The following is a 25,726-nucleotide window of genomic DNA, read 5'->3' on the forward strand; positions in this document are numbered from 1 at the left end:
ATTTAATTTACCTCAGTTTGATCTGGCTGTCAGCCACTGAGAGTTGTGATAAAAATTTAAAGTGTTGAACCCATTTTCATTTACTGCCTAAGGCCTTGGGGTAATATTTGCTAGTTGTTTTCATGTTGGGCTCATAGATGGTCATGATGTCAGTTTTAACAGGATCATAATTTTTAGGTCATCCCAGACATAAAGAAATCATTTGCTGGGTCACAAGTAGTTGGTGACACACATTCAAATCTTTGGGAAAAACAGTCCACCAGGGAGATTATAATGAATACTATGAGTGATAAAAGGTCCAAATGTCCACTTCATAGTATATGCCTAAGCCGAGTTCCTATGTTTTGACCCAAATGAAATCAAAGTGATCAAAAGGAAGGCCTTACCTGTTTAAATAATGTAGTGCATTTAATTATTTCATTCAATTTTACCCTAACTTCCACAGAAGTATGTACCCAAATACAACAGGTAGTGTTGGCAATGACAAAAATGCCTCCTTGTGCAGTGAATAAATAACAAGTAATTAATAAGTAACAAATCTAATGACTTGTTGTGCAGCTATAGCTTTAGCAGTAGATTCAGTAATTTCTCCTATTGTGAGTCTAATACTGTTCTCATTTGTGTTAGCCCTAAGCCAAGATAGCAGCAATCTGCCCAAAGAACCAAACCCAGAATCATTACCTCCTTGGGTAAATTCTCTTTCCCCTGAGACTGTAGCTTGAGGGGAGTAGTCCAAAGAGAAGTTTCAGATTTATTATAAATTCCTAAAGGACTGTGAGGTGACCAAATGCACATTGCCCAGGCATTTTATCAACTATAAAATTACAACCCAGTCAAATATCTGATAACATTTCCAAAATAAAAATATTGCCTGGGGAAATGGATGTGGCTGAAGTGATCAGGCTCCCATCTACCATATAGGAGGTCCAGGGTTTGATTCCCAGGTCTGCCTGTTGAAAGGCAAACTGGCCATAATGGTGAGCTGGCCTGAGTGGAGTGCTGAGAGCTGGCCCATACAGAGAGCTGGCACAGCAAGGTGATACAACAGAAAGAGGCCCAGAGGAGAGACAATAAGAGATGCAGCAGACCAGGGAGCTGAGGTTGCACAAGAGTTTGAGCACATCTCTCCTATCTGGAAGGTCCCAGGATCAATTCCCAGAGCCACTAAAGAGAAGACAAGCAGACATAGAAGAACACACAGAGAGCAGACAGTGAGTGCAAGGTAATGGGGTGGGGGAGAAATAAATCTTAGAAAAATTTTTTTTTAATTAATGCCTGGCAGAACAATGTAAATACAGTCAATGTGATGTTGTTTGTAGATTTATTAGTAAGAATACTGTCATTTGTCCTTAGTATCCAAGGGTCTGTCTTATTGAGACTATAAATGAAAAGTTTACCAAAATTTATTTGTATTGTGACTATTTTGCAGAGCCAGTAACCTAAATCTGAAAGTGTACAAGCATTGTTAATGTAACTTGTAGTTTGTGGAAATGTGTGGACTAGTATGGCAAGTTTTCCAAACTCTTCTATGATATCTTTATAATTCTCTCAATCAGTTGTGTCTATTATGTGGTTTACACTGAGAAAAAACAGGTACTTTCCTTCCAATACACTTTAAAGACCAGTTCCTGAGACACTGGGTGTCCAAGTGAGAGAGTTTATTTGCTAGGCAAGCAAAGAGATCATTGGTCTAGCAAGGGCCAAAAATCTGCCTCCTTGATTTTGAGGAGTTTAGGGTTTTTATGGTTTCAAACAGGGGAGGATGGAGTGGTTATAATCACAGTAGTAAATATACACAAACCTAGCTTTCAAATAACCATAAACCAAAGTAAGATCAGACTGTAATAACCATCACAATAGTATGTGTACACAAAGGTGTGCCTCATTTGAAATAACCAAAAGAAAGGTGAGGTTGACCTAGCCAGTTTCAGTAATTTCAGGTATTAGCTTTGGACTATTCTATAATATAGTGAAAAAATAAGGGGAAAAACTATCTGTATAATGATTCAGTAATCATAAACTTAAGCTAATTCTTAATTTTTGGTTACAAGGTTCCAGGTCCAAGAAATTTTAAAGCATAATAAATAAGGCTTGGGTCTAGTAAGTATTCATATCTGATATGAAACAAAGTGTGCAGTTTGATCTGAAGAGACTGAACCATTTGGGATAAAAAAGAAATGTGTTATGGGTAGAACTATGGGGTCCCTCACAATGTGCATGTATCAGGGTTTATGGTGACAATTCCAACAGTCTATAAGGTTACATTCCTTTGAAAAGTCCTTGTAGAAACAACAATGACATTGTCTTTCTAAGCCAGTGCAGGGGCAAAGCATAATGAAATACAAAGATTTTATACATTATTAGTATTAGTAAGGTAGAGTCTATGTGAGGACTTGTTTATGCTAGCATTTGATCTGTTACCTTGGGATTAAGTAGTCTACTTTGTGACATTGTCTACTTCCCTTCCTGGCTAGTTGGATTTTTAACTCCCCATAATTAGTCCAGGAGTCTGATAGAACATTTTTTAGTTGAGTAATGTGGACCCATGGCTTAACACCCTGTAATAAATTTACATTACCAGAAGTTAGAAATACTTAGCAGGGTTCCTTTTAATCAGGATCTAGGGCTGTATTTGTATGTGTCATTTCCAGTAGATCCATTATCCTGGTGTCAGATTATGATGAATGGAGTGTCTGTCATGTGTGATAGGAAAAGTGTCCTTTATTTGTTGAAGGTAATTTTTGACATAATGCATTAATGATTTGCAAATTGGGTCATGACATTGTGTGACAATGTTCTCAATTTATTCCCAGAGATAGGTCTGCCAGGAAAAATTTCTTATGGGGAGAATTTGAATTTCCTAAAATAAATGCTATGAATAAACAGAGGGCCTAAGGTAAAATTTGGGGCCTGTAAAGGCTAGGTTCTTCAGTTAATTTAGACAGTACTAATTTAAGTTTATAATTATATCTGTTTTACTAGTGGCTATTTTTGCATGAAAATATGCAAGTGCATCTTCTAAATATTCATGCTCAGTTCTTTTTGTGTAAACCTTTATCTTAATAATATTAACTGTAAATGGGAATAATATGGCAGAAAGGAGATAACTTACTTGTCCACAATTTTCAACTGGCATAACAGATATGAGGAACCCTCTTTGCTTCCAGAGCATGATAAAATTCACTGTAGATCAGGGGCTCTAAACCAGGGTCTGTGGAGATTTCAGGAGCAGGTTTTCAGGGGGTCTGTGAATTTGAATCAAATTAATTTAAAGACATGCTGATGTTGAGTGTCATAAAATTATGTGCTGCTACATTCTGAGCAGGGGTCCATGGTATTTACCTGACTGGCAAAGGGGTTCTTGGGAAAAAAAATGGTTAAGAACCTCTGTTATAACTGTTCACTGAATTTCCTTCTGATGGAAAGCAGGGTGGGTAAGAGTACAGAGTTCATCCTTTTTGGTGGAAGAAAATTGTAGATGGCTGCCTTATACAATCAGTGTGTGCTTCTTAGTAAAGTATACACACTCTAGAACAATAAAAATTTTCCTTGTTTCTTCAGCACAAATATAGTCACATGGGTGACTCAGAAAATATTGGTAGATTTCCATTCCTCTTAGATATACAGATTAATAAGAAACTTTTTGCTATAGGTGCTTTAGACTACTTGCCCAGGACAACCAAAATCCATAAAAGTGTGACATATCTTTGAAAAAGTGGAAAGGTTGGTTTTGAGAGTTTTAGAAGGAAGTGAATGACACAAAGCGTGCCTTGAGTAGATTTATCTTAACTAACATCTGTGTTAATCTAACTTTGTCTTTTGAATTATAGGTCTGATGCTGTTACGACTACATTATAAGAGAGTTTGCTATCAAAGTGCTGGATTTTCTACAGAGAAAGAGGCTCTGAACTACACTTGCGATGAAAGCAGCCTCATTAAGACGGGTTCCTTGCATTCTCAGTCCATTTGGATTCTCATGAATAAGGGAGAGAATTTTAACCAGGTGGGAGAGTACTCATTAATTTTGTAAATGATTTACTTTTTAATCAGAATGTGTTATTTAATTTGACTACAGGCAGTTGGATAAAGGCAATCTGAGGTCAGGTAAAGTTATTGTGGATATATAATATTTCTGGATTTATAATTATTTGCTCACTTCCAAAGGGAGACTCTTTTACTATATTACCACTCAAGGAAGGATTTTATGCATTGAGACCAGGGGAGAGACCAAAATATGAACAAACAAATAAATAATAGTACAATGAAAAATTGTATGAGTGATCTGAAGGAATAGTAGAATTTTAATATAGGCTATAGGAAGGGCAAAGGATACTTTTGGTTGGGGTTCAGTGAAGAGATCTCTCAGGAAATGACAAAACAAAGACTAAAAGAACATGAGGATGAATGTGGGAAATTTTTTGAGGGGATTTCCATGGAAATGAAGGGTGGTTATAGTGTTCAGTGCTGAAACAATAGCTAATATGAATGTGTTTGAGTGTTTCTGAAAAATGAGTTCTTATTCAATCCTTGGATGCCTGGAGAAGTCCTAACTTAAAATTACTTAATTTAAAGAAAATATTTTGTTACAGTGGCATATCTTGATTATATTCATCTTGGGTGACATCAAGGTTAATCAGAGAGTTACCTCTAGAAGAAGAGAATTTATTTTAAATTTGTGGGTTCATGGTGGTATTATTGTCTTGATTTATGTTGGATTTTTTGCCTTTACTATGAAAATAGAGATGTACACTCAGTTTTGAGCCAACATGGAGTAAACTGAAGCAATTTAATAGATGTGTGATTGTCATGATAGTATACAGAAGTGGGAGAGAAAGAGGGCTACATTCAATTCAGCCTCGGGATGGTCTAATAATCCTGTTTGAGCATGGCCATGCAGAACACACAAGAAGAAGGAATTCACTCAGGACTGAAATGTCAGAGAAGTCTAGGAAAAAGAAAGTTCCCAAAAAGTCCAGTTCTTTACTTCCAAGTTATAGACTGAAGCACACACTGGATTTATTCATGGGGAGCTTGTAAGATGGTGGCATGATTTACTTAAGAGGAAGCCTGTCATGCTACTAACTCATTCTTTAAGGTGTGTGAGTAAAGCATGAAAGTGCTTATGTAGATTGACTATGAAAGAAGGAAAAGGAGATCAGGCACAAGAGATGAAATAGACATAAGGGGCATTTTGGTTCATAAAAGAAGAGAAACGATAAGGTTAAATGATGAGGTGACTGAGCATGATAAGAGAGCAGTTGCTACTAATGACTTCAAAAAGGAACAGGGAAGCCTGTAATTCAGTTAGAGATATTCAACTTAAAACAGGTGACATGGCTCTTCAATGAGAAAGAAGGAGTAACTAATGGGTATGAATGCAGGAATAACTGTAGACATTGTGGTGCTAAGTTGAGGTGATTTTTTTAAAATGACACCATTCACCTAGTTATTATGGGGTTAATCTCCTCTGGTAAAAGTAATATGAAATGCGAGAATATATGAATTCAAGCTAAGGGACTTGAAGTGGGAGATGGAAGAATGACTCAATTATCAAGATATAGTCTTTTTCCCAGATATATTTGAAAGCACTATGTATTAGTCATAAAGTGAGAGCTTAGTAATGTGCTGTCTCACATGCAGTAATAAACATGACAAAAAATTAAAGTCACTTCCTATGTGAGCAGATATGGAAAATAGTAAGTTATCTATTGACACACTGCATAAATACAATGACATCAGAAATGTTCTTGGAAAAAGACCTTGGGAAATGTAAAAGATATGGCCAAGAGACTTCAAAGTGGGTTGGGAGGTCATATCAGAGGCTATAATTATGCATGCCTCAGCAGGATCTCATTTACTGCCAAAGTAGATACTTTTCTAAAAAGCTGGGCTCCTGAGGTCTCTGAAGACATCCAGACACTTTAGTCAGGTCAGATAGTTCAGGAGTTTGGTGCCTTACCAATGTGCCCTACTTTGGAATTTATGCTCCCCAAGGTGATAGAGTTGGACTCAGTTGTGATTTCCCTATATATGGCTCTTCTGTTCTTGAATTTGAACCTATAATTAGTATTAGAGTTGGTAGGTGTACATCCAAGAGACTTAAATCTTTGGGCTGTACTTGTGCCAGCTGGGCCCTGAATCTCAATGGAGTTGCAACACTTACTCTCCAGTTCATTGGTCCCACCTAGGACAACTAACAAGAGGTGAGAATGGACAATTTCCATACCAAAGAACCAAGAAAGTTTACAGCTGCATACAAGAGATTTCCATTCATCAGTCCTAATGGATCACAGCCCTCTCTTAATTTGAAGTGGAATGGGCATCACCATCCCAGAATCCTCAGGATTGGGAATGAACTGTGGACTAACGTGGATTTTTTGGTTTTCTACTTAGACCTATTGTGATCCTAGCAGTGGAAGAAATTATATCATTGATGTGGAGGCAGTGGAGGTTCTGAGGGATGGGAGAGGGAAAACAGGTGTAATAAAGGTGCATTTTTGGAACTTGTGAATTGTCCTGAATGACATTAGTAGTGACAGAGCAAGCTCGTATATATCTTGCCATAACCTACAGAATTGTGTGGTGGAGAGTGTAAATAAACTGGAATGTAAACTTTAATTCATGCTCATTGGCAATGCTACAAATTGTGTTCCTCAATTGCAATGGATGTACCACATTAATGAAGGGCTTGTTAATGTGGGAAGATGTGGGATGTGTGGGGATTAGGGCATATGGGAATTGCCTATATTTTTTTATGTCATGTTAATGTAATCAAAATATCTTTAAAAAATAAGTGCAATATGGTGGCATTTTGGGGACATTGGAATTGTCCTAAATGATGTTGCAGTGATGGTTACAGGCCATTATATATCTGTGATAACTTAAAAAATGCATGGGAAAAAGTTTAAACTATAATGTAAACTATAATCCACACTTAGTGACAATGCTCCAATATGTGTTCATCAATTGCAACAAATGTACCACACTAATGAAGGATGCTGTTAATGTGGGAAATTGTGGGAGGGGAGGGAGTGGAGCATATGGGAATCTCCTACATATTTTTTAAGGTTTATTTTTAATTTTATTTCTCTCCCCTTTCCCCACCCCAGTTGTCTGCTCTCTGTGTCCATTTGCTGTGTGTTCTTCTATGTCTGCTTGTATTCTTGTCAGTGGCACCAGGAATCTATGTCTCTTTTTGTTGCATCATCTTGCTGTGTCAGCTGCATGTGTGCTGTGCCACTCCTGGGCAGGCTGCACTTTTTTTCATGTGGCATGGCTCTCCTTACAGGGTGCACTCCTTGTGCATCAGGCTCCCCTTCACATGGGACACCCCTGCATGGCACGGCACTCCTTGTGCACATCAGCACTGTGTGCCACCCAGCTCACCACATGGGTCAGGAGGCCCTGGGTTTGAACCCTGGGCCTCCCATGTGGTAGGTGGACATTCTATATGTTCAGCCAAATACGCTTCCCTCTCTTACATTTTTTATGTAATATTTATATGATCTAAGTATCTTTTAAAAAATTAAAAATTTAAAAATTAAAAAAATATATTATCATGAAACATGCTGAAATATGCATGCTTGGAATACATCTGGCAGTAAATATTACATACGTTGGGAGGTAATGTTTGGGAAGTAGGTTTGAAGCAGGCAAGTTAAGCAATCAATAGACAGATCTGGAACCTGGCAGAAAAACCACCACGATTGAACATGTGGAAATTGGTACTACCAAGATGGCTGCTGGAGAAACTTGCAAGAATCCCATTCTGAATGAGATTTCCTCTGAAGTCAGAATCCCTGGATATTCTCCAGGGGCCTTATAATAGGTCCTTCCTGGGGGATTCATGGGGGAGTCAATCAAAACAGCAAACAGCTGGGACAACCCCCTGTCATTAGCAGAAGGGTGTAATAATGTTTCTAAATGCAAGTGCAAAGGCCAACTGACCCTCTCTTGCCTTTTGACCCCTGTTCCTGACTTCTGCCCACTGTTCTAGCCTTCTTCACCCCTCACCTGGATCAATACACTAGTAAACCTGAGGATTTATAATCTGTAATGGGGAATTGTAGTCTGTCAACCCTCTTTATCACTCTTCAGCCCCTTCCTCTTTACTTGGGCCCCATGATCTGTTATTTTCTCCCATTTCTCTTCTGACCATTCACCAATAAGTTACTGGCCTAACTAACCCAGTTTGCTCTTGAAATTAATTTCTTATTGCTTAGCCAAGGACATAGAGAAAAATCTGACAGCAGGTTCAGTGGAAAGGAGATTTCCTTGAACAGGTTTGTTCTTCATGGGTGTAACTAACAAACTCTATGAAGAGGAAGTTTTGACAACAGTGTGAGGATCTGAATACTGAAATGAGAGGTGACATTCCATGTAGTACCTAGGTGATGTAACCCTTAAGATACTAGAAATTGGGATACAGGAAGAAAAAAATGAAACTCTAGCTGTGTCTTTCAGTGGTCATATAGATTTGTCATTTTACTTCACCTCTCTGAATGTTGATGTAGGACATTTGTTAAAGGAGTAAATTAGCCTTTATCAGGTATGTTACTGAGAAGATTAAATTTTCAATAAAATATGTAATTCTCCAAACATGTTGAATATAATCATTTTCTTCCTGGAATTGAGGTATGAATGATTAAGTTAATCTTGGTTCTGATCAGCCTTATAATAATTATATATTTTTTTCTTTTTTCTTTTATTTTAATAATATAAATTCTTAATTTTCTTATCTTATTTCCAAATATATGTGAGTGGGATGTAGAACTCAGTGTTGAGTGGGTTGCATTATAAATATGGAAGAATAAAGGTGTTTTAGGACAAATGTATCCAGAAGGTCAGGTTCATGGTAGAGCAGGGAGGGAGAATCCAGAAATCAGAAATGCATGTGAGAGAACCAATGCTATCTCAAAAAAACAGTAATATTTATAATGAGAGATTCCAATCTGCTTCCTCCTATGGTGAGGTCCCAATTCCAGATGTGATTTTGGTAAGGGATACCTATGTTTTGGAATCAGCAATGAATTAAAAGTCTCCAATGAACCAGAGAGCATGTTTTGCAATTCTCTTGAGGCTCAGGGCCTAGCTGGCACATGTACAGTCCAGAGATTCAAGTCTCCTGAGCATACCCCAGCACCTACCACAGGTTCAGTAAGTGACAGAAGAGGCATGTGTAGAGAGGCCCCATCTGAGCCCAACTCCATCAAATTCAAGAGCACAAATTCCAAAGTAGGGCCCACTGACAAGGCACTGAACATGATCTGTCATGACTGTAGAAGCTGGGTGTCTCTGTGGCTCTCAGGAGCACCACTATTTGGGGTTCTATCTACTTTGGCTTTCTCTGAGATCCTGCTGAGATGTGCATAAGTTTGATCCCTCTGATGACCTTCTGACTCATTTCAAAGTCCCTTAACCATATAAACTCATTTGTCTTCACCATTTCCCTCTTTTAATCAAGTCTTTTTCTACTTGCATCACCAGCTGGTGTTTGGTAGTAGTCACTTGGCATCAGGGAGGCCCATCCCTGGGAGTCATGTCCCATGTAGGGGGAAGGTAATGCATTTACATGCTGAGCTTGGCCTCAGCAAAGTTGTAACACCTGCTCTCAGGTTCATTGGACTTACCCAGGTCAGCTAACAGAGAGATGAGAATGGTCAACCAGCACACCAGGGAGCTGAGAGTGTCTACAACTATAAGCAGGAGAATCCCTTCCAACAACCATTTGGGATCTAAGCACCCTCTTGATTTAGAGATGGAGTGGACATCTCCATCCCAGGGTCCTCAAGATGGAGGAATAAAATATGGATTAGAGTGTACTTACTGGTATTCTACTACAGAATTGTGACTCTATCAATGAAAGAAACTATCATTGATGTGGTGACAGTGGCTATGGGAGCTGGTAAGGGCAGGGAGGGGGAAGAAGAGGTGTGATAAGGGGGCATTATCAGGACTTGGAGTTGTCCTGAATGATATTGCAAGGACAGATGCAGTACATTATACATCCTATGATAACCCACTTTAATGTACTGGGAGAGAGTGTAAACTACAATTAAACTCTAACCCATGCTGTGTAGCAGTGTTCCAAAGTATATTCATCAAATGCAATGACTGTGTCACACTGATAAAAAAGGTTGTTGATGTTGGTGGAATGGGGATAGAGGGGAGTGGGAGTATTTTGGAACCTCTTATATTTTTACTGTAACATTTTATGTGATCTAAGTAACTTTTTTTGTCTTTATTTTTTTAATAATACATCCAAAAAATATGAGGTCCCCATATACCCCCCATCCCCCTCACCCCTTTCCTCCCCCCCAAACAATCTTCTCCATCATCACGAGACATTCATTGCATTTGGTGAATACATCTCTGAGCACTGCTGAACCTCAGGGTCAATGGTCATATCATAGCCCACACTCTCCCACGTTCCACCCAGTGGGCCAAGGGAGAACATACAATGTCTGGTAACTGTCCCTGCAGCCTCACCCAGGACAACTCCAAGTCCCGAAAATGCCTCCACATCTCATCTCTTCTTCCCATTCCCCACCCCCAACAGCCACCATGGCCACTTTCTCCACACCAATGCCACATTTTCTTCAATTATTAATCACAGTAGTTCATGAATAGAATATCAGTAAGTCCACTCTAATCCATACTCTATTCCTCCATCCTGTGGACCTTGGAATGATTGTGTCCACTCCACATCTATATCAAGAGGGGGCTTAGATTCCACATGGATGCTGGATGCAATCCTCCTGGTTTCAGTTGTAGGCACTCTTAGCTCCATGGTGTGGTGGTTGACCTTCTTCAACTCCATGTTAGCTGAATGGGGTAAGTCCAATAAACCAGAGTGTATATGAGCTGAAGCCTGTTGAGACTCAGGGCCTGGCTATCACATGCTCAGTCCAGAGATTCAGGTCCCCTGGGTATATATTAAACCCCAGCACCAACTACAGTTCCAGTAAAAGTAACAGGAGAAGCTTGTGAAAAAAGATCACATCTGAGTCCAGCTCCATCACACAGATACACAAACTCCAAAGTAGGGCCAACTGACATGGCACTGAACTCCGTCTGCCATGACTGTAGATCCTGTGGGTCTCTGTAGCCCTCAGAGGAACCAATACCCAGGGTTGTATCTACTTTATTTGTCTCTGGGACTCTGCTGAGGTGTGCATAAGGGTAACTCCTTTGATAATCTCCTGGCTCTTCTTGGAGACTCATAGCCATATAAAATCATTTGTCCTTTCCATTTTCCCCTTGATTCAGCTCAAAAAGCATTTTTAACTCCTGGTATTATATGTAGATTGAGATATACTGCTGGTCCGAGTTGACCCTTTTTTCAAGGTCATTTTCTACTTACATCGTCAGCTGGTACTTGGTAGTAATCCCTCAGCACCAGGGAGGCTCAACCCTGGGAGTCATGTCCTACACTGGAGGGAAGGCAATGCATTTATATGCTGAGTTTGGCTTCGAGACTGGCATCATTTGAGCAACATGGAGGCTCTCAGGAGGTAACTCTTAGGCACCCTGCAACTCTAGGCCTTGTTCTTATTTCAGGTGTTCAGGCTCACAAGCATAGCCATTATTATCAAGGGCTCATTGTTGGACCTTCATTCTTTTATGGTCTTTGCCGTTGCACTTTGGGGATTTTTGCTCTTCCTTGAGGGACTGTGATAGAGCTCCCCTGGCTAGGAACACAGCACTCCCTCAGTTGTTGTTTTCAATTGTATCTGTTATGAAAATATCCAATCATTTTTATGTACCCTGGATATATGCCCTGTAGAACTCCATGCCAACCATGTGTCCCCTGTCAATAACATCCCACAGCAGAATTCCTCCACTGCTATTGTTGAACCTCTGTGTTATTCAAAACTTCCTGAAAAGTGAAGCCCAATATATTGCCAGGTTCCATTAATAGAAAAAGGTTAGATATAGAATATATATTAATTTAGAAAAATTAAGGTAAAAATAAATTGGGGTATCAACAATTTAAAAACTGCAAAAGCTTTGTTTTTGATGTTTGCCTTCCATCAATGAAATGTGTTGCCCTGTATGCAAATTGGCAAGGCAACTACTTCTGTCTTTTCCTCAGTGTCTATGTCCTATCTTTTTCTTATCTTTTTTCTAATTATTAAGCTTATCTTCACAAGAGTTTTAGATCTCAGTAATTCATATATACAATATACAGTACTCCCACATATCGAACATAAAACCTTTTCCCTTCCACAGCAGTAATTTTTTTACATATTCATAGTATATTTACTGAAACTGATGTACAGATATTGAGACAAGAGCTTTCAAACAAGGTAACATTTGTGTTTATATTGTGGTTTATATTTTAGACTAAACAATTTTCTAAAGTTTTAGTTATCTTATGTTTTACATTATGATTTACATTTTAGCCTATCAGCCCCTATATATTTTTGGTGTAATCTAATATGTCTTATATCCATCCTTGCGTACTCTTATGGAACACTTCTATTGCCCACACATTTACATTGGTTCCATCTAATCAATACCTCTTTCCCCCTCCTCTTAGGGCCCACAGTGACAGTCAATCTTCATTGCTTGAAGAGCCATGTTCAGAGATACTTGCAACAGTGTTGAGGGCTTGACATGCAAAACTGCCCTAATGCCCTGGGAGCTACCATTTATCTTGAGAGATAAAATTCCCTCTATGTGGGTATACCTTCACTTTCATTATATGGGTTTCTACCCAATGATATAGCCCATTTTGGCAAAATGAGCATCCACATATTCCCCAGAAGCTTGTCCTGTGTCAGATTATCCCCTTTAAGCATCTTAAATAGGTAACATGCCTTATTATATTTTTGAAAAAGTTTTCTCAGCATTATACTCTTAACCAAATACCTGACAATCTCCTATGTTCATATGTTGCCCCACCCTCCCCCTAATTTCTTGGGCAATATTTTACCCATCCTCCCATCCCTAGCTCCCCTCAAGCCCACAAAGCCCCACCCATATGCCCCCACTATATCCCTTTCTTGTGCAAATTCTTACCTCCAGCTTATCATAGGTATCAGCCATGTAGATGTCAGCTTACATCCTTCCTATACCCCCCAATTTCCTGTAAGCCTATCATCCAGTCTCTAGGCAGCTGTCTCTGAGGCAGCTTGGTTTACTTATTTCATATCATTGAGGTCATGTAGTATTTGTCCTTCAATTCCTGGCTTGCTTCACTCAACATAAGGTTCTCAAGATTCATCCATATTACCACGTGTGTTTGTAGTGTATTCATTCTTAAAGCCGAGTATTATTCCATTGTATGTATATATCACATTTTATTTATCCATTCATCTGTTGATGGGCATTTGGGTTGATTCCAACTTTTGGCAATAGTGAACAATGCTGCTATGAACATTGGTGTGCATATATCGGTTTGTGTCCTTGTTTTCAGTTCTACTGGGTATATACCCAAAAGTGAAATTGCTGGGTCATATGACAAATCAATTGCTAGGTTTTTGAGAAACTGCCAAACTGCCCTCCAAAATGGCTGGACCCTTCTGCATTCCCACCAGCAGCGGATGAGTGTTCCCATTCCTCCACATCCTCTCCAGCATTTGTTGTCTTCTGTTTTTTTCATAACTGCCAATATTATGGGAGTAAGATGATATCTCATTGTAGTTTTGATTTGCATTTCCCTGATACTAGATATTTGGGGCATTTTTTCATGTGCTTTTTAGCCATTTGTATTTCTTCTTTGGAGAAGTGTCTGTTTATATCTTTTTCCTTTTTTTTAAATGGGTTGTTTATCTTTTTATTTTCAAGATAGTGTTCTTTATATATGCAGGTTATAAGTCTCCTATCCAATATATGGTTTCCAAATATTTTCTCCCATTGTGTAGGCTCTCTTTTCACTTTCTTGACAAACTCTTTTGAGGTTCAGAAGGCTTTAATTTTGAGGAAGTCCCATTTATCTATTTGTTCTTTTGCTGCTCATGCTTTTGGTGTGAAGTTTATGAAGCCATTTCCTATTACAAGGTCTTGTATATGCTTCCCTACACTGCTTTCCAAAGCCTTTATGGTCTTGGCTCTTATATTTAGGTCTTTGATCCATCTTGAGTTGTTTTTTGTATAAGGTGTGAGTTGGTAATCCTCTTTCATTGTTTTACATATGGATATCTGGTTCTCCAGGCACCATTTATTGAGTAGGCCATTCTCTCTCAGTTAAGAGGGTTTGCTGGCTTTATCAAACATTATATGACTATATATATGAGGGTCTATATCAGAACTCTCAATTCAGTTCCATTGGTCTGTGTGTCTCTCCTTGTGTCAATACCATGCTTTTTTTCACTACGGTACTTTGTCGTATGTTTTGAAGTCAGGTAGTGTGATTCTTCCAATTTTGTTTTTCTTTTTCAATATGTCTTTGGCTATTCAGGATGTCTTTCCTTTCCAAATAAATTTCATAGCTAGTTTTTCCAGTTCCTTAAAGAATGCTGTGTTGATTTTTATTGGGATTGCATTGAAAGTGTAGATCAGTTTTGGTAGGATTGACATCTTAGTAATATTTATTCTTCCTTTCCATGTACAGGGAATATTCTTCCATTTATTTAGGTCTTCTTTGATTTCTTTGAACAGTTTTGTATAGTTCTCTGTGTATAAGTTTTTTTCCATCTTTAGTTAAATTTATTCCTCTGTATTTGGTTTTTTTATTGACTATTGTAAATGGTATTTGTTTCTTAATTTCCTCCTGAGCTTGCTCACTTGGTGTACAGAAATGCTACTGATTTTTGCGCATTGATCTTATAACCTGTGACTTTACTAAACTCATTTATGAGCTCTAGAAGCTTTGTTGTAGACCTCTCAGGGTTTTCTATGTATAGGATCATGTCATCTGCAAATAATGAAATTTTGACGTCTTCCTTATCAATTTGAATGCCTTTTATATCTGGTTCTTGCCTCAGTGCTCAAGCAAGTACTTCTAAGACAATATTAAATAGAAGAGGTGAGAGTGGGCATCCTTGTCTTGTTCCTGAGTTTAGAGGGAAGGATTTTAGGATGTCACCATTGTAAACGATGTTAGAGCGGGTTTTTCATATATACTCTTTATCACGTTCAGAAAATTTCCTTGTATTCCAATTTTTTGCAGTGTTTTTATCAAGAAAGGGTGCTGAATTTTGTCAAATGCTTTTTCTGCATCTATAGTTATAATGTGATTTTTTTCTTTCAATCTATTTATATGGTGTATGACATTGTTTGATTTTCTTACATTGAACCATCCTTGCATACCCGGAATGAATCCCACTTGGTCATGATGTATAATTTGTTTAATGTGTTGTTGAATACAGTTAGCAAGTGTTTTGTTGAGGATTTTTGCACCAAGGTTCCTTAGAGAAATTGGTCTGTTATTTTCCTTTCTTGTGGTGTCTTTGTTTGGCTTTGGTTCTAGGGTAATGTTGGCATCATAGAATGAGTTAAGTAATGTTCCTTCTGTTTCCATTTTTTTGGAATAGTTTCAGCAGGATTGGTGTTAGTTCTTTCTGGAATGTTTTGTAGATTTCACCTGTGAAGCTGTCTGGCCCTGGGCTCTTCTTAGGTGGGGGGTTTTAAATGACTGATTCTATCTCTTTACTTGTGATTGGTTTGTTGAGATCATCAATTTCTTCTTTCCTCAATATAGGCTGCTTATGTGTTTCTAGGAATTTGTTCATTTCCTCTGAATTGTCATTTTTGTTGGAATATAGTTTCTCAAAGTATCCTCTTAAGATAGTCTTTATTTCTGTGGGGCCAGTGGTGATATCTCCTTTCTCATTTCTTATTTTCTGTATTTGCCTCTTCTCTCTTTTTTCTTTGTTAGTCTAGCTAAGGGTATGTGAATTTTATTGATCTTCTCAAAGAGCCAGCTCTTGGTTTTGTTTATCTTTTCAAGTGTTTCTTATTTTCTATTTCATTTACTTCTGCTCTTATCTTTGTTCTTTCTTTCTTTCTTCTTCCTGTGGTGTTACTTTGTTGTTTTTTTACTAATTCCTCCAAATGTGCAGTTACTTCTTCAATTTTTGCTCTTTCTTCTTTTTTGATGTATGAATTTATGGCCATAAATTTCCCTCTCAGTACTGCTTTGGCTGTATCCCTTAAGTTTTGGTATGTTGTTTTATCATTTTCATTTGTTTCAAGGTAGTTATTAATTTCTTTTGGGATTTCCTCTTTGACCCACTGTTTTTCTAAGAGTGTGCTGTTTAATTTCCATATCTTGCCATCATGGCAGATGGAGTTCAGTGCTATGTCAGTTGGCCCTTCTTTGGAGTTTGTGTTTCTGTGTGATGGAGCGGGACTCAGATGTGATCTTTTTTCACAAGCATCTCCTGTTACTTTTACCAGAAGTGTAGTTGGTGCTGGGGTTTAATATATACCCAGGGGATCTGAATCTGTGGAATGACCATATTATAGCCAGGCACTGAACCTCAACAGACTTCAGCTCCTACACTCTAATTTATTGGACTTATACCACTCAGCTAAAATGGCATTGAAGAAGTCAACCATCACACCATGGAGCCAAGAGTGCCTACAACTGAAAGCAGGAGGATCGCATCTAGCATCCATGTATAATCTAAGCCCCCTCTTGATGTAGATTTGGGGAGGACAAAATCATTCCAAGGTCCACAGGATGGAGGAATAGAGTATGGATTAGAGTGGACTTACTGATATTCTATTCATGAACTACTGTGATTAATAATTGAAGAAAATGTGGCATTAGTGTGGAGAAAGTGGCCATGGTGGCTGTTGGGGGTGGGGAATGGGAAGAAGAGATGAGATGTGGAGGCATTTTCGGGACTTGGAGTTGTCCTGGGTGAGGCTGCAGGGACAGTTACTAGACATTGTATGTCCTCCCATGGCCCATGGGGTGGAATGTGGGAGAGTGTGGGCTATGATGTGGACCATTGACCATGAGGTGCAATGGTGCTCAGAAATGTATTCACAAAATGCAATGAATGTCTCATGATGATAGAGGAGATTGTTGCTATGGGGGGAGGAGTGGGGGGAGGGTGGTAGGGGGTATATTGGAACCTCATTTTTTATATGTAATATTTAAAAAATAAATAAAGACAAAAATAGGACCTCTGCTGGACCTCAGGGTGTGGTGGATTCAGGGATGGGAAGTCTGTGACACTGTAGACTCAAGGTGTGTGAGTCTCTGGGGCATGGACCTCCAGGGTTTAGGGGACACAGACCTGGGAAACTTGCATCCAGATAACAGGGGTACTGGGAGCACCACAGCACAACACAGCCTTCAGGGATTCTCACAGCTGGGTGCCAGCCATAGGGGGAGTGGTCCCACCTGCAACCTCTGACCTCCATGTCAGAAACCCAAAATTCCACCTCTCACAAGAATCTCTTCTGTCACTGTCTCACCAAATCAACATCCAGACACCTCCTGCCCTGCAAGCCCCTGAAACAGCCCACTGGGAGTGCTGCTGCACTACAAAGATTTCAGGCACTGCTGAGGATGGGCCACCATTCCTAGGGGGAGGGGTTTTGCCTACAACTTCTGATTTCCATGTCAGAAACCAAAAGTTCCACCTGTTACAAGAATCTCCTCTGTCACTGTCTCACCAAATCAACTTCCAGACACCTCCCGCCCTGCAGGCCCCTGAAACAGCCTGCTCAGGGCTTGGGAACTCCCCAGGACAGCAAAACCTTCAGGAATCACCACCGCTGGGCCACCAGCCCCAGGGGAAAGGGTCCTGACCATGACCCCAACCTCCGTGAAAGAGACCCAAAATTCTACCTCTTGCAATAATCTCCTCTGTCACCATCCCTCTAAGTCAACATCCAGACACCTCCTGTCCTACAAGCACCCAAAACAGCCCAGTCCAGCAGGGCTCCAACTCTACTCAGCTGCTTCTTTGCAGGAGAGATTATGAGGTGCACTCACTCAGATGCCGTCTTGCCCCCTGATCTAAGTATCTTTATAAAAAGCTGCTACAAACAAAAGAGTAAAACTGGCATTATATTTTCAAAAAAAAGTATCTGACATCATGGGCTAATTAATACATGCAATTCATGGATTTTCATCTTTTTATCTATAATATGAAGTAATCATATCTTTATTAGCCAAAGAAGGCAAGATCTCCAACATCTTGACCCTGGGAAAGGAGAGTCCTTCCTTATTTCTCTTGAGCATACCTTATGTTCCAATTTGGGCAGGGGATATTCCTAGGTGAAAATTTTGGCATTCATGATGGGGGACTTAGAAAATTGTGGTCAAGACTTGAATCTTAAGACTTCTTTCTCCATTCTCAGCTTTGTTTTCCTTCTGCTTATCTGGTTGCAAGTGAAAATCCAGAGGAAGATAGATGCCTGCTAAGGTTTTCGCAATGCAATCACATGTGAGTAGGTAATTCTTTTTTGTACCTCTGTTGCCAGCATATGGGAAGATTTCTCCTATTCGTGTGACTATTCCAAATGTATTCAGGAGTTATTCAAGGATCTTAAGCTTATATATGACTCTTTATTAATTATGGTAAGTTAGGTATGGATCTATGAGTAATCTTCTAAGGTAATTACAAGAGTTGATTAAAGCTACTGTTAAGGCTGTGTATTCTCTGAGAAGGTTACAGAAGTTTTCTTTTTCTCACACATCCATGGCCTCATTGAATAAATAATGAAGTCATGAATCATGTTAGTGCTTGAGATTGGCCTTACCATATGATGAATAGTGGTGACAGAGGTGAGTAAGAAGAGATGTTTACAGTTAGAAGGGATGCTGAATTTTCAGCTGTACATTCAGTCAATCCAACATTACAGATACTGGGGTGTAAGGATAGATATATTTGTCAGAAGCACATGAGAAGTTTTGTAAATTAAATGAAATTAGAAATAATGTATTTGTTTCCTCCAATTTTAGTTTTCTTAAAATTTGATGGAATATATTTGTACATTTTAAAATAACTTCAAAAAAAGATTTATTGAATCCCCCTCATTGTTTGCACTCACTGTCTGCTCTCTCTGTCTTTTCATTGCACGCTCATCTTCTATTTAAAAGGAACAAGGAACTGAACCTAGGACCTCCTGTGTGGGAGGGAGACAACCAATGAATTGAGCCACCTCTTCTCCTGCTGGTTGTGTCTCTCACTGTGTTTCCTATTTGTGTCTCTTCATTGCAGCATCTTGTTGAATCAGATTGCCATGCCAGGTCCTCATATATTTGTCTCTTCATTGCGTCATCTTGTGTCAGCAAACTCTGCCAGCCCATGACAGCTTGCTATCTTGCTCATCTTCTTTAGGGGGACAACAGGAACCAAACACAGGGCCTCCCATGTTGTAGGCAGGAACCCAACTATTTGAGACAAATACACTTTCCTTGTAATAATTTTTTAAAAACTACAATTCTCCTTACCACTCTTGCTCAAATTTCCCAACTTCAAGTTTCTAAATTAAATTTATTCAAATATTATAAATGGATGCCATGTATAGAATTATTTTTTTCTTCATTGTGGCTGTGGTTTCAGAAGCTGTATAATAGAATACAATTTATGTCTCAGTGAAAAATTTTAAAGATTAGTAAAGGCCAGAGGCAATGAACAGGATTGTTTTAATCTTAGACAGACGACATGAAGATAAAAGTGAGACAATAAAACTGGTCTTTGTACACCCCAGAAAAAGTTGAGATTGGGGCGTCTCCTACCACAGGAATGGTCAGTCTAAGTCCATGTATCAGTACAACTCTCTCAAGTGTCCCAGGTTCGTGACACTAAACCATCTGTATTTATATATTACAGTGAATACCTGAGCTTTGTAACACTGAGGAAATCAGGACTTACTGATTTGAAACCTATTTCGTTTTGCAGAATTCTGGTTATGTTTTCAAGCATCCCGGCCATTTTAATGGATAATAGCCCTGTGAATTGAATTTAGATAGAAAGCAATTGATACATTAACTTGCATTTGCCAAAATGCATAACAAATTCTTAAATGATTTTATAAATGAGAGGAAAGTGAGCTCATCTATATAGGGGAGTAACCTAACCATACCCATTTTTTAAAAAATTATACATATAATCAATATTGCTTGCCTTATAATATCTGTAAATTTACTTAAAATTGTTGACAAATATTGATTTAGTCATTAATGCTCAAAGGAAAACTGAATAATTAGCAGAAAGAGGCATAATTACAAATTTATTGGGATATTTCCAGGTGTATATCACACCCTATGTCATGTGATTTTCTTTTACAATGGGGTGTTGTGGGTTCAGAGTGTGTATGTGCCTGTGAGTACATCTGAAAGGCAAATGGAAGTTTAGCATTGATAATGTTGTTTCTGGAACCCCAACACCTTTTGTGTTTTATATACAGTTTCTGCTTCTTTAGTGCTGTTATTTTGTACATCTCACTCAAGACATTGGTAAGGGTAGACCTGTATGAACACAAATTTCTGTGATTTTTTTAGGAGTTAGTGACCTTGAAGGATGTGGCTGTAGACTTCACCCAGGAAGAGTGGGACCTGTTAGACACAACCCAGAGAAAGCTGTTCAGAGAAGTGATGCTGGAGAATATCAGTAACCTGGTCTCAGTAGGTGAGACTCTCAAAATATATTTACCACCCATACCTATCTTTTTTCTATCTAACATCTATCTAATCTACCTATATATTCATCATAAATCATCTTTCATTTTTTAATTCAGATATCTAAATCAGCTTCTCTGAATTGTATAATCTTTCTTACATTATATTTTTAAATTTTATAATTTTGATACATTTATATTGTGCTAACTATCCCTAAATGAATTTGCTTCCTAATTTTTTATTTACATCTAGTTCACCCCAACAGAATTTAATCTTCTTGACAAAAATTTAATGTCTTTTTTGAAATTCAACTTCCAGCAAACAGGGCTGTGCTGATATAAGTATTCTCCTCCAAGTCCTATGCTGAGGCTTCAGAACACAGTAGTAGAAACATTGCATATATCCTTTTCCATATACAATTTAGATCATTTTTTTGGGAATTTATGTTAATTGGATTATTTTTGAACATAATATTCAATCACTTTGAAAACATAGACTTCACACCATTTAGAATATAGACAATTCCACAGTCTCTTTTTACTGGTACATGGGTAACAACAAACAGTGGTCCTCATTGAAATGGGCAAAAGGTCAAGAATTACAATTTCTATTGAAATATTGTCAGTGATCTAAGTTCAAGTTATTGTTGCATTGCTGACCTTCAGTGCTTACCCTATTCTTTGGTAACTTGTGATGTACATCATGATCATGCCCTGTTAGTGTCATAACTCAAAATCCAGGTAACTTTTTTCCATACAAACAGGATATCAAGTCTGCAAAAGAGATGTGCTTTCCCAGTTGGAACAGGAAGAAGTGTCGAGAGAAGGAGTAGTTGTTCCTCAATACCAGAATCCAGGTGAGCTGTGAAGACTTCTACGTTAGAAGAGGGGTCTCATGATAAAGTATGTGCTTGCATATTTTAACTTCAGGATTCCTTAAGTGTGTAATGATTTCTTCAGTTTTCTTTGTATGAGTTATGATTTCTAAAATGTACCTCAAGATATGGGGAAATTTTAGTGACATGTGTTTGTTCCATACATCTCTCAAGCTTTATTGGGTTTCATTGGCATTGAGAAAGGAATATTCATTTGTTTTTGTGATTAACTATCACATAATAATCCTTTTCTGGTTCCTATTCTTGGAAGATTTTTTCTTCTTTTTTACCTCACTGACATCCCAGCTTTTTTCTCACATTCCATGTCTCAAAATCCTTTCTGACTGTGATGTCCTACAATTATCTTATGTATGACTTTGATATTCTTCCCAGTTAATTGTAAATGTGGGAAACATACTGAAAGGGATATTTGGAACTTTAAAAATTTTTCTTCCCCTGATACTATTCTAACAATTTATTCTGCTTTTGCAATCACTACAGGGAGGAAATGTGCCTTTAAAACATGGGAAATGATAGAAATGGTATTCAGTAAACCTACCTGTAGGAAAGACACTTCAAAAATCATGTCATTGGTAAGTTCAATTTTTAAAACCCTAGTGTTCTAAATAGATATCAAAGGATGGAATAAATTAGGAATTCAGTAAATCATGAAATTAAAATTAATGTTAGAATTATGTGCTAATCCAGCAAAAATTTGTGATAGTTTGAATTTTTGATAAAAACCTAAATGCATACTCTAACTTGAGTTCACATAAAAATCAAATTGCATAAGCAGGATTCATGAATGTAATCTTTAAAACATCATGAAGCTCAAAATTGATCAGATAACTCTGCAATTAGATTTTTATAATAGAGACAATCTATGTGTATGGATTAGAATACTTTTTATATGAAACCAACATGGCAGATATTTTCATTGTAGACTACCACTAGTGGATTAGCCTAGGTTTCATATATAGGGAAATGCAGGAATTCATTTAAATGGACAAAAGTTTTACAGTCTCTCATCTAATTCCCCACAGCACAGATCTCACACCCAGAAGAATTCCTTTAAATGTATTTCTTTGCAAGAAGATTCTTCTCTCACATCCATAGTGAATCAATATGCATTGATTCACTTAACAAAGAAATCCTATTTCAGGAAACCACCTCCAGCAGTCCTCAGTGACTATTCAAATTTTAAACAACGTAAGCATTTTCACCATACAAGTAAATCATATGAATGCTACCAAAATGATAAAAATTGTATCCAATGCTCTGAACTCACGCAATACAATGTAACTCCCATTGGAGAGAAACCACATGAATGTCATCTTTGTGGGAAAGCCTTCATTCATGTATCTAACCTGAAACGACATGAAAGAACTCACACTGGAGAGAAACCCCATAAATGTCATCTTTGTGGGAAAGCCTTCATTCGATCATCTTCCCTCAAACAACATGAAAGAACTCACACTGGAGAGAAACCCCATAAATGTCATTTTTGTGGGAAAGCCTTCACTCAATTATCTAACCTGAAAAAACATGAAAGAACTCACACTGGAGAGAAACCCCATAAATGTCATCTTTGTGGGAAAGCCTTCATTCAATCATCTTCCCTCAAAGATCATGAAAGAACTCACACTGGAGAGAAACTCCATAAATGTCATCTTTGTGGAAAAGCCTTCATTCGACTTTCTCACCTAAAACAACATGAAATAACTCACACTGGAGAGAAACCACATGAATGTCATCTTTGTGGGAAAGCCTTCATTCATCTATGTAACCTGAAACGACATGAAAGAACTCACACTGGAGAGAAACCCCATAAATGTCATCTTTGTGGGAAAGCCTTCATTCAATCATCTTCCCTCAAAAAACATGAAAGAACTCACACTGGAGAGAAACCCCATAAATGTCATCTTTGTGGGAAAGCCTTCACTCAACTATCTAACCTGAAACAACATGAAAGAACTCACACTGGAGAGAAACCCCATAAATGTCATCTTTGTGGGAAAGCCTTCATTCAATCATCTTCCCTCAAAGATCATGAAAGAACTCACACTGGAGAGAAACCCCATAAATGTCATCTTTGTGGAAAAGCCTTCATTCGACTTTCTCACCTAAACCAACATGAAATAGCTCACACTAGAGAGAAACCACATGAATGTCATCTTTGTGGGAAAGCCTTCATTCAATCATCTTTCCTCAAACAACATGAAAGAACTCACACTGGAGAGAAACCCCATAAATGTCATCTTTGTGGGAAAGCCTTCATTCGATCATCTTCCCTCAAACAACATGAAAGAACTCACACTGGAGAGAAACCCCATATATGTCATCTTTGTGGGAAAGCCTTCATTCAATTATCTAACCTGAAACAACATGAAAGAACTCACACTGGAGAGAAATCCCATAAATGTCATCTTTGTGGGAAAGCCTTCCTTCAATCATCTTCCCTCAAAGATCATGAAAGAACTCACACTGGAGAGAAACTCCATAAATGTCATCTTTGTGGAAAAGCCTTCATTCGACTTTCTCACCTAAAACAACATGAAATAACTCACACTGGAGAGAAACCACATGAATGTCATCTTTGTGGGAAAGCCTTCATTCAGCTATGTAACCTGAAACGACATGAAAGAACTCACACTGGAGAGAAACCCCATGAATGTCATCTTTGTGGGAAAGCCTTCCTTCAATCATCTTCCCTCAAACAACATGAAAGAACTCACACTGGAGAGAAACCCTATAAATGTCATCTTTGTGGGAAAGCCTTCACTCAACTATCTAACCTGAAACAACATGAAAGAACTCACACTGGAGAGAAACCCCATAAATGTCATCTTTGTGGGAAAGCCTTCATTCAATCATCTTCCCTCAAAGATCATGAAAGAACTCACACTGGAGAGAAACCCCATAAATGTCATCTTTGTGGAAAAGCCTTCATTCGACTTTCTCACCTAAAACAACATGAAATAAGTCACACTGGAGAGAAACCACATGAATGTCATCTTTGTGGGAAAGCCTTCATTCAATCATCTTACCTCAAACAACATGAAAGAACTCACACTGGAGAGAAACCCCATAAATGTCATCTTTGTGGGAAAGCCTTCATTCAATCATCTTACCTCAAACAACATGAAAGAACTCACACTGGAGAGAAACCCCATAAATGTCATCTTTGTGGGAAAGCCTTCACTCAACTATCTAACCTAAAACGACATGAAAGAACATCACACTGGAGAGAAACCCCATAAATGTCTTCTATGTGGAAAAGCTTTTAGTCAATGTAGCTCTCTTCAACAACATGAGAAAACACACTGGAGAGAAACCCCATGAATGTCATCTTTGTGGGAAAGCCTTCATTCAACTATCCACCCTAAAATAACATGAAAGAACTCACACTGGAGAGAAACCCCATGAGTGTCATCTATGTGGGAAAGCTTTCAGTCAACATTACGTTCTTCAACAACATGAGAGAACTCACACTGGAGAGTAACCTCATGGATGTAGTCTTTGTGGGAAAACATACAGTCAGTATACTAGTCTTCAAAAACATTTGAGAATTCACACTGAAGAGAAACCCTATGAATGCTATCTATGTGGGAAAACTTTCACTTTTAGCTCTGCCCTCAGGAAACATTAATTATTCTAACCTTGGACAACAGGAGATTACTTAAACTGGAGAGAATCCCTATGAATGCCAAAAATTTGAGAAAGCCATCAGTCAACATTCTTTAAATGTAAAAACTCACAGTATAATAGTTTTGGGTATGAAAGAGACTTCAACAACCACCACACCATGGAGCCTAGAGTGATTACAACTGAAAATGGGAGGATTGCATCCAGCATCCAGGTGGAATCTGAGCCTCCTCTTGACATAAAGGTGCAATGGACACAACCAATCCAGTGTCCACATAGAAGAGGTGGCATTGGATTGGGAAAAGTGGACATAATGGACAAAGGGTATGGGGAAAGGCAGGAAGAGATGAGAGGTGGAGGCGTCTTCGGGACATGGAGCTGCCCTGGATGGTGCTTCAGAGGTAATCACCGGACATTGTAAATCCTCACAGGGCCTACATGATGGAATAGAGGAGAGTATGGGCCATGATGTGAACCAATGTATATGAGGTGCAGAGGTGCCCAAAGATGTACTTACCAAATCCAATGGATGTGTCATGATGATGGGAACGAGTGTTGTTGGGGGGGGGGAGAAGGGGGGTGGGGGGGTGGGGTTGAATGGGACCTCACATATATATTTTTAATGTAATATTATTACAAAGTCAATAAAAAATAAAAAAATTAAAAAAAAAAAA

General features: G+C 38.4%; 1 protein-coding gene across 1 annotated transcript; it reads left to right on the top strand.

The window, feature by feature from the left end:
• The first annotated feature begins 3,840 nt into the window (after nt 1-3,840).
• On the top strand, nt 3,841-25,594 carry LOC131278861 (zinc finger protein 91-like). The gene is given in 8 exon segments (XM_071215596.1): nt 3,841-4,003; nt 18,268-18,353; nt 20,417-20,543; nt 21,297-21,389; nt 21,909-22,000; nt 22,388-24,643; nt 24,645-24,718; nt 24,720-25,594. Coding segments are annotated over 7 exon segments (3,012 nt in total). The 5' UTR covers nt 3,841-4,003; nt 18,268-18,320; the 3' UTR covers nt 25,057-25,594.
• Nucleotides 25,595-25,726: the final 132 nt, after the last annotated feature.

The sequence above is a fragment of the Dasypus novemcinctus genome, chromosome 6 (genome assembly GCF_030445035.2).
Source record: "Dasypus novemcinctus isolate mDasNov1 chromosome 6, mDasNov1.1.hap2, whole genome shotgun sequence".
In the NCBI taxonomy this organism is placed as follows: domain Eukaryota; kingdom Metazoa; phylum Chordata; class Mammalia; order Cingulata; family Dasypodidae; genus Dasypus; species Dasypus novemcinctus.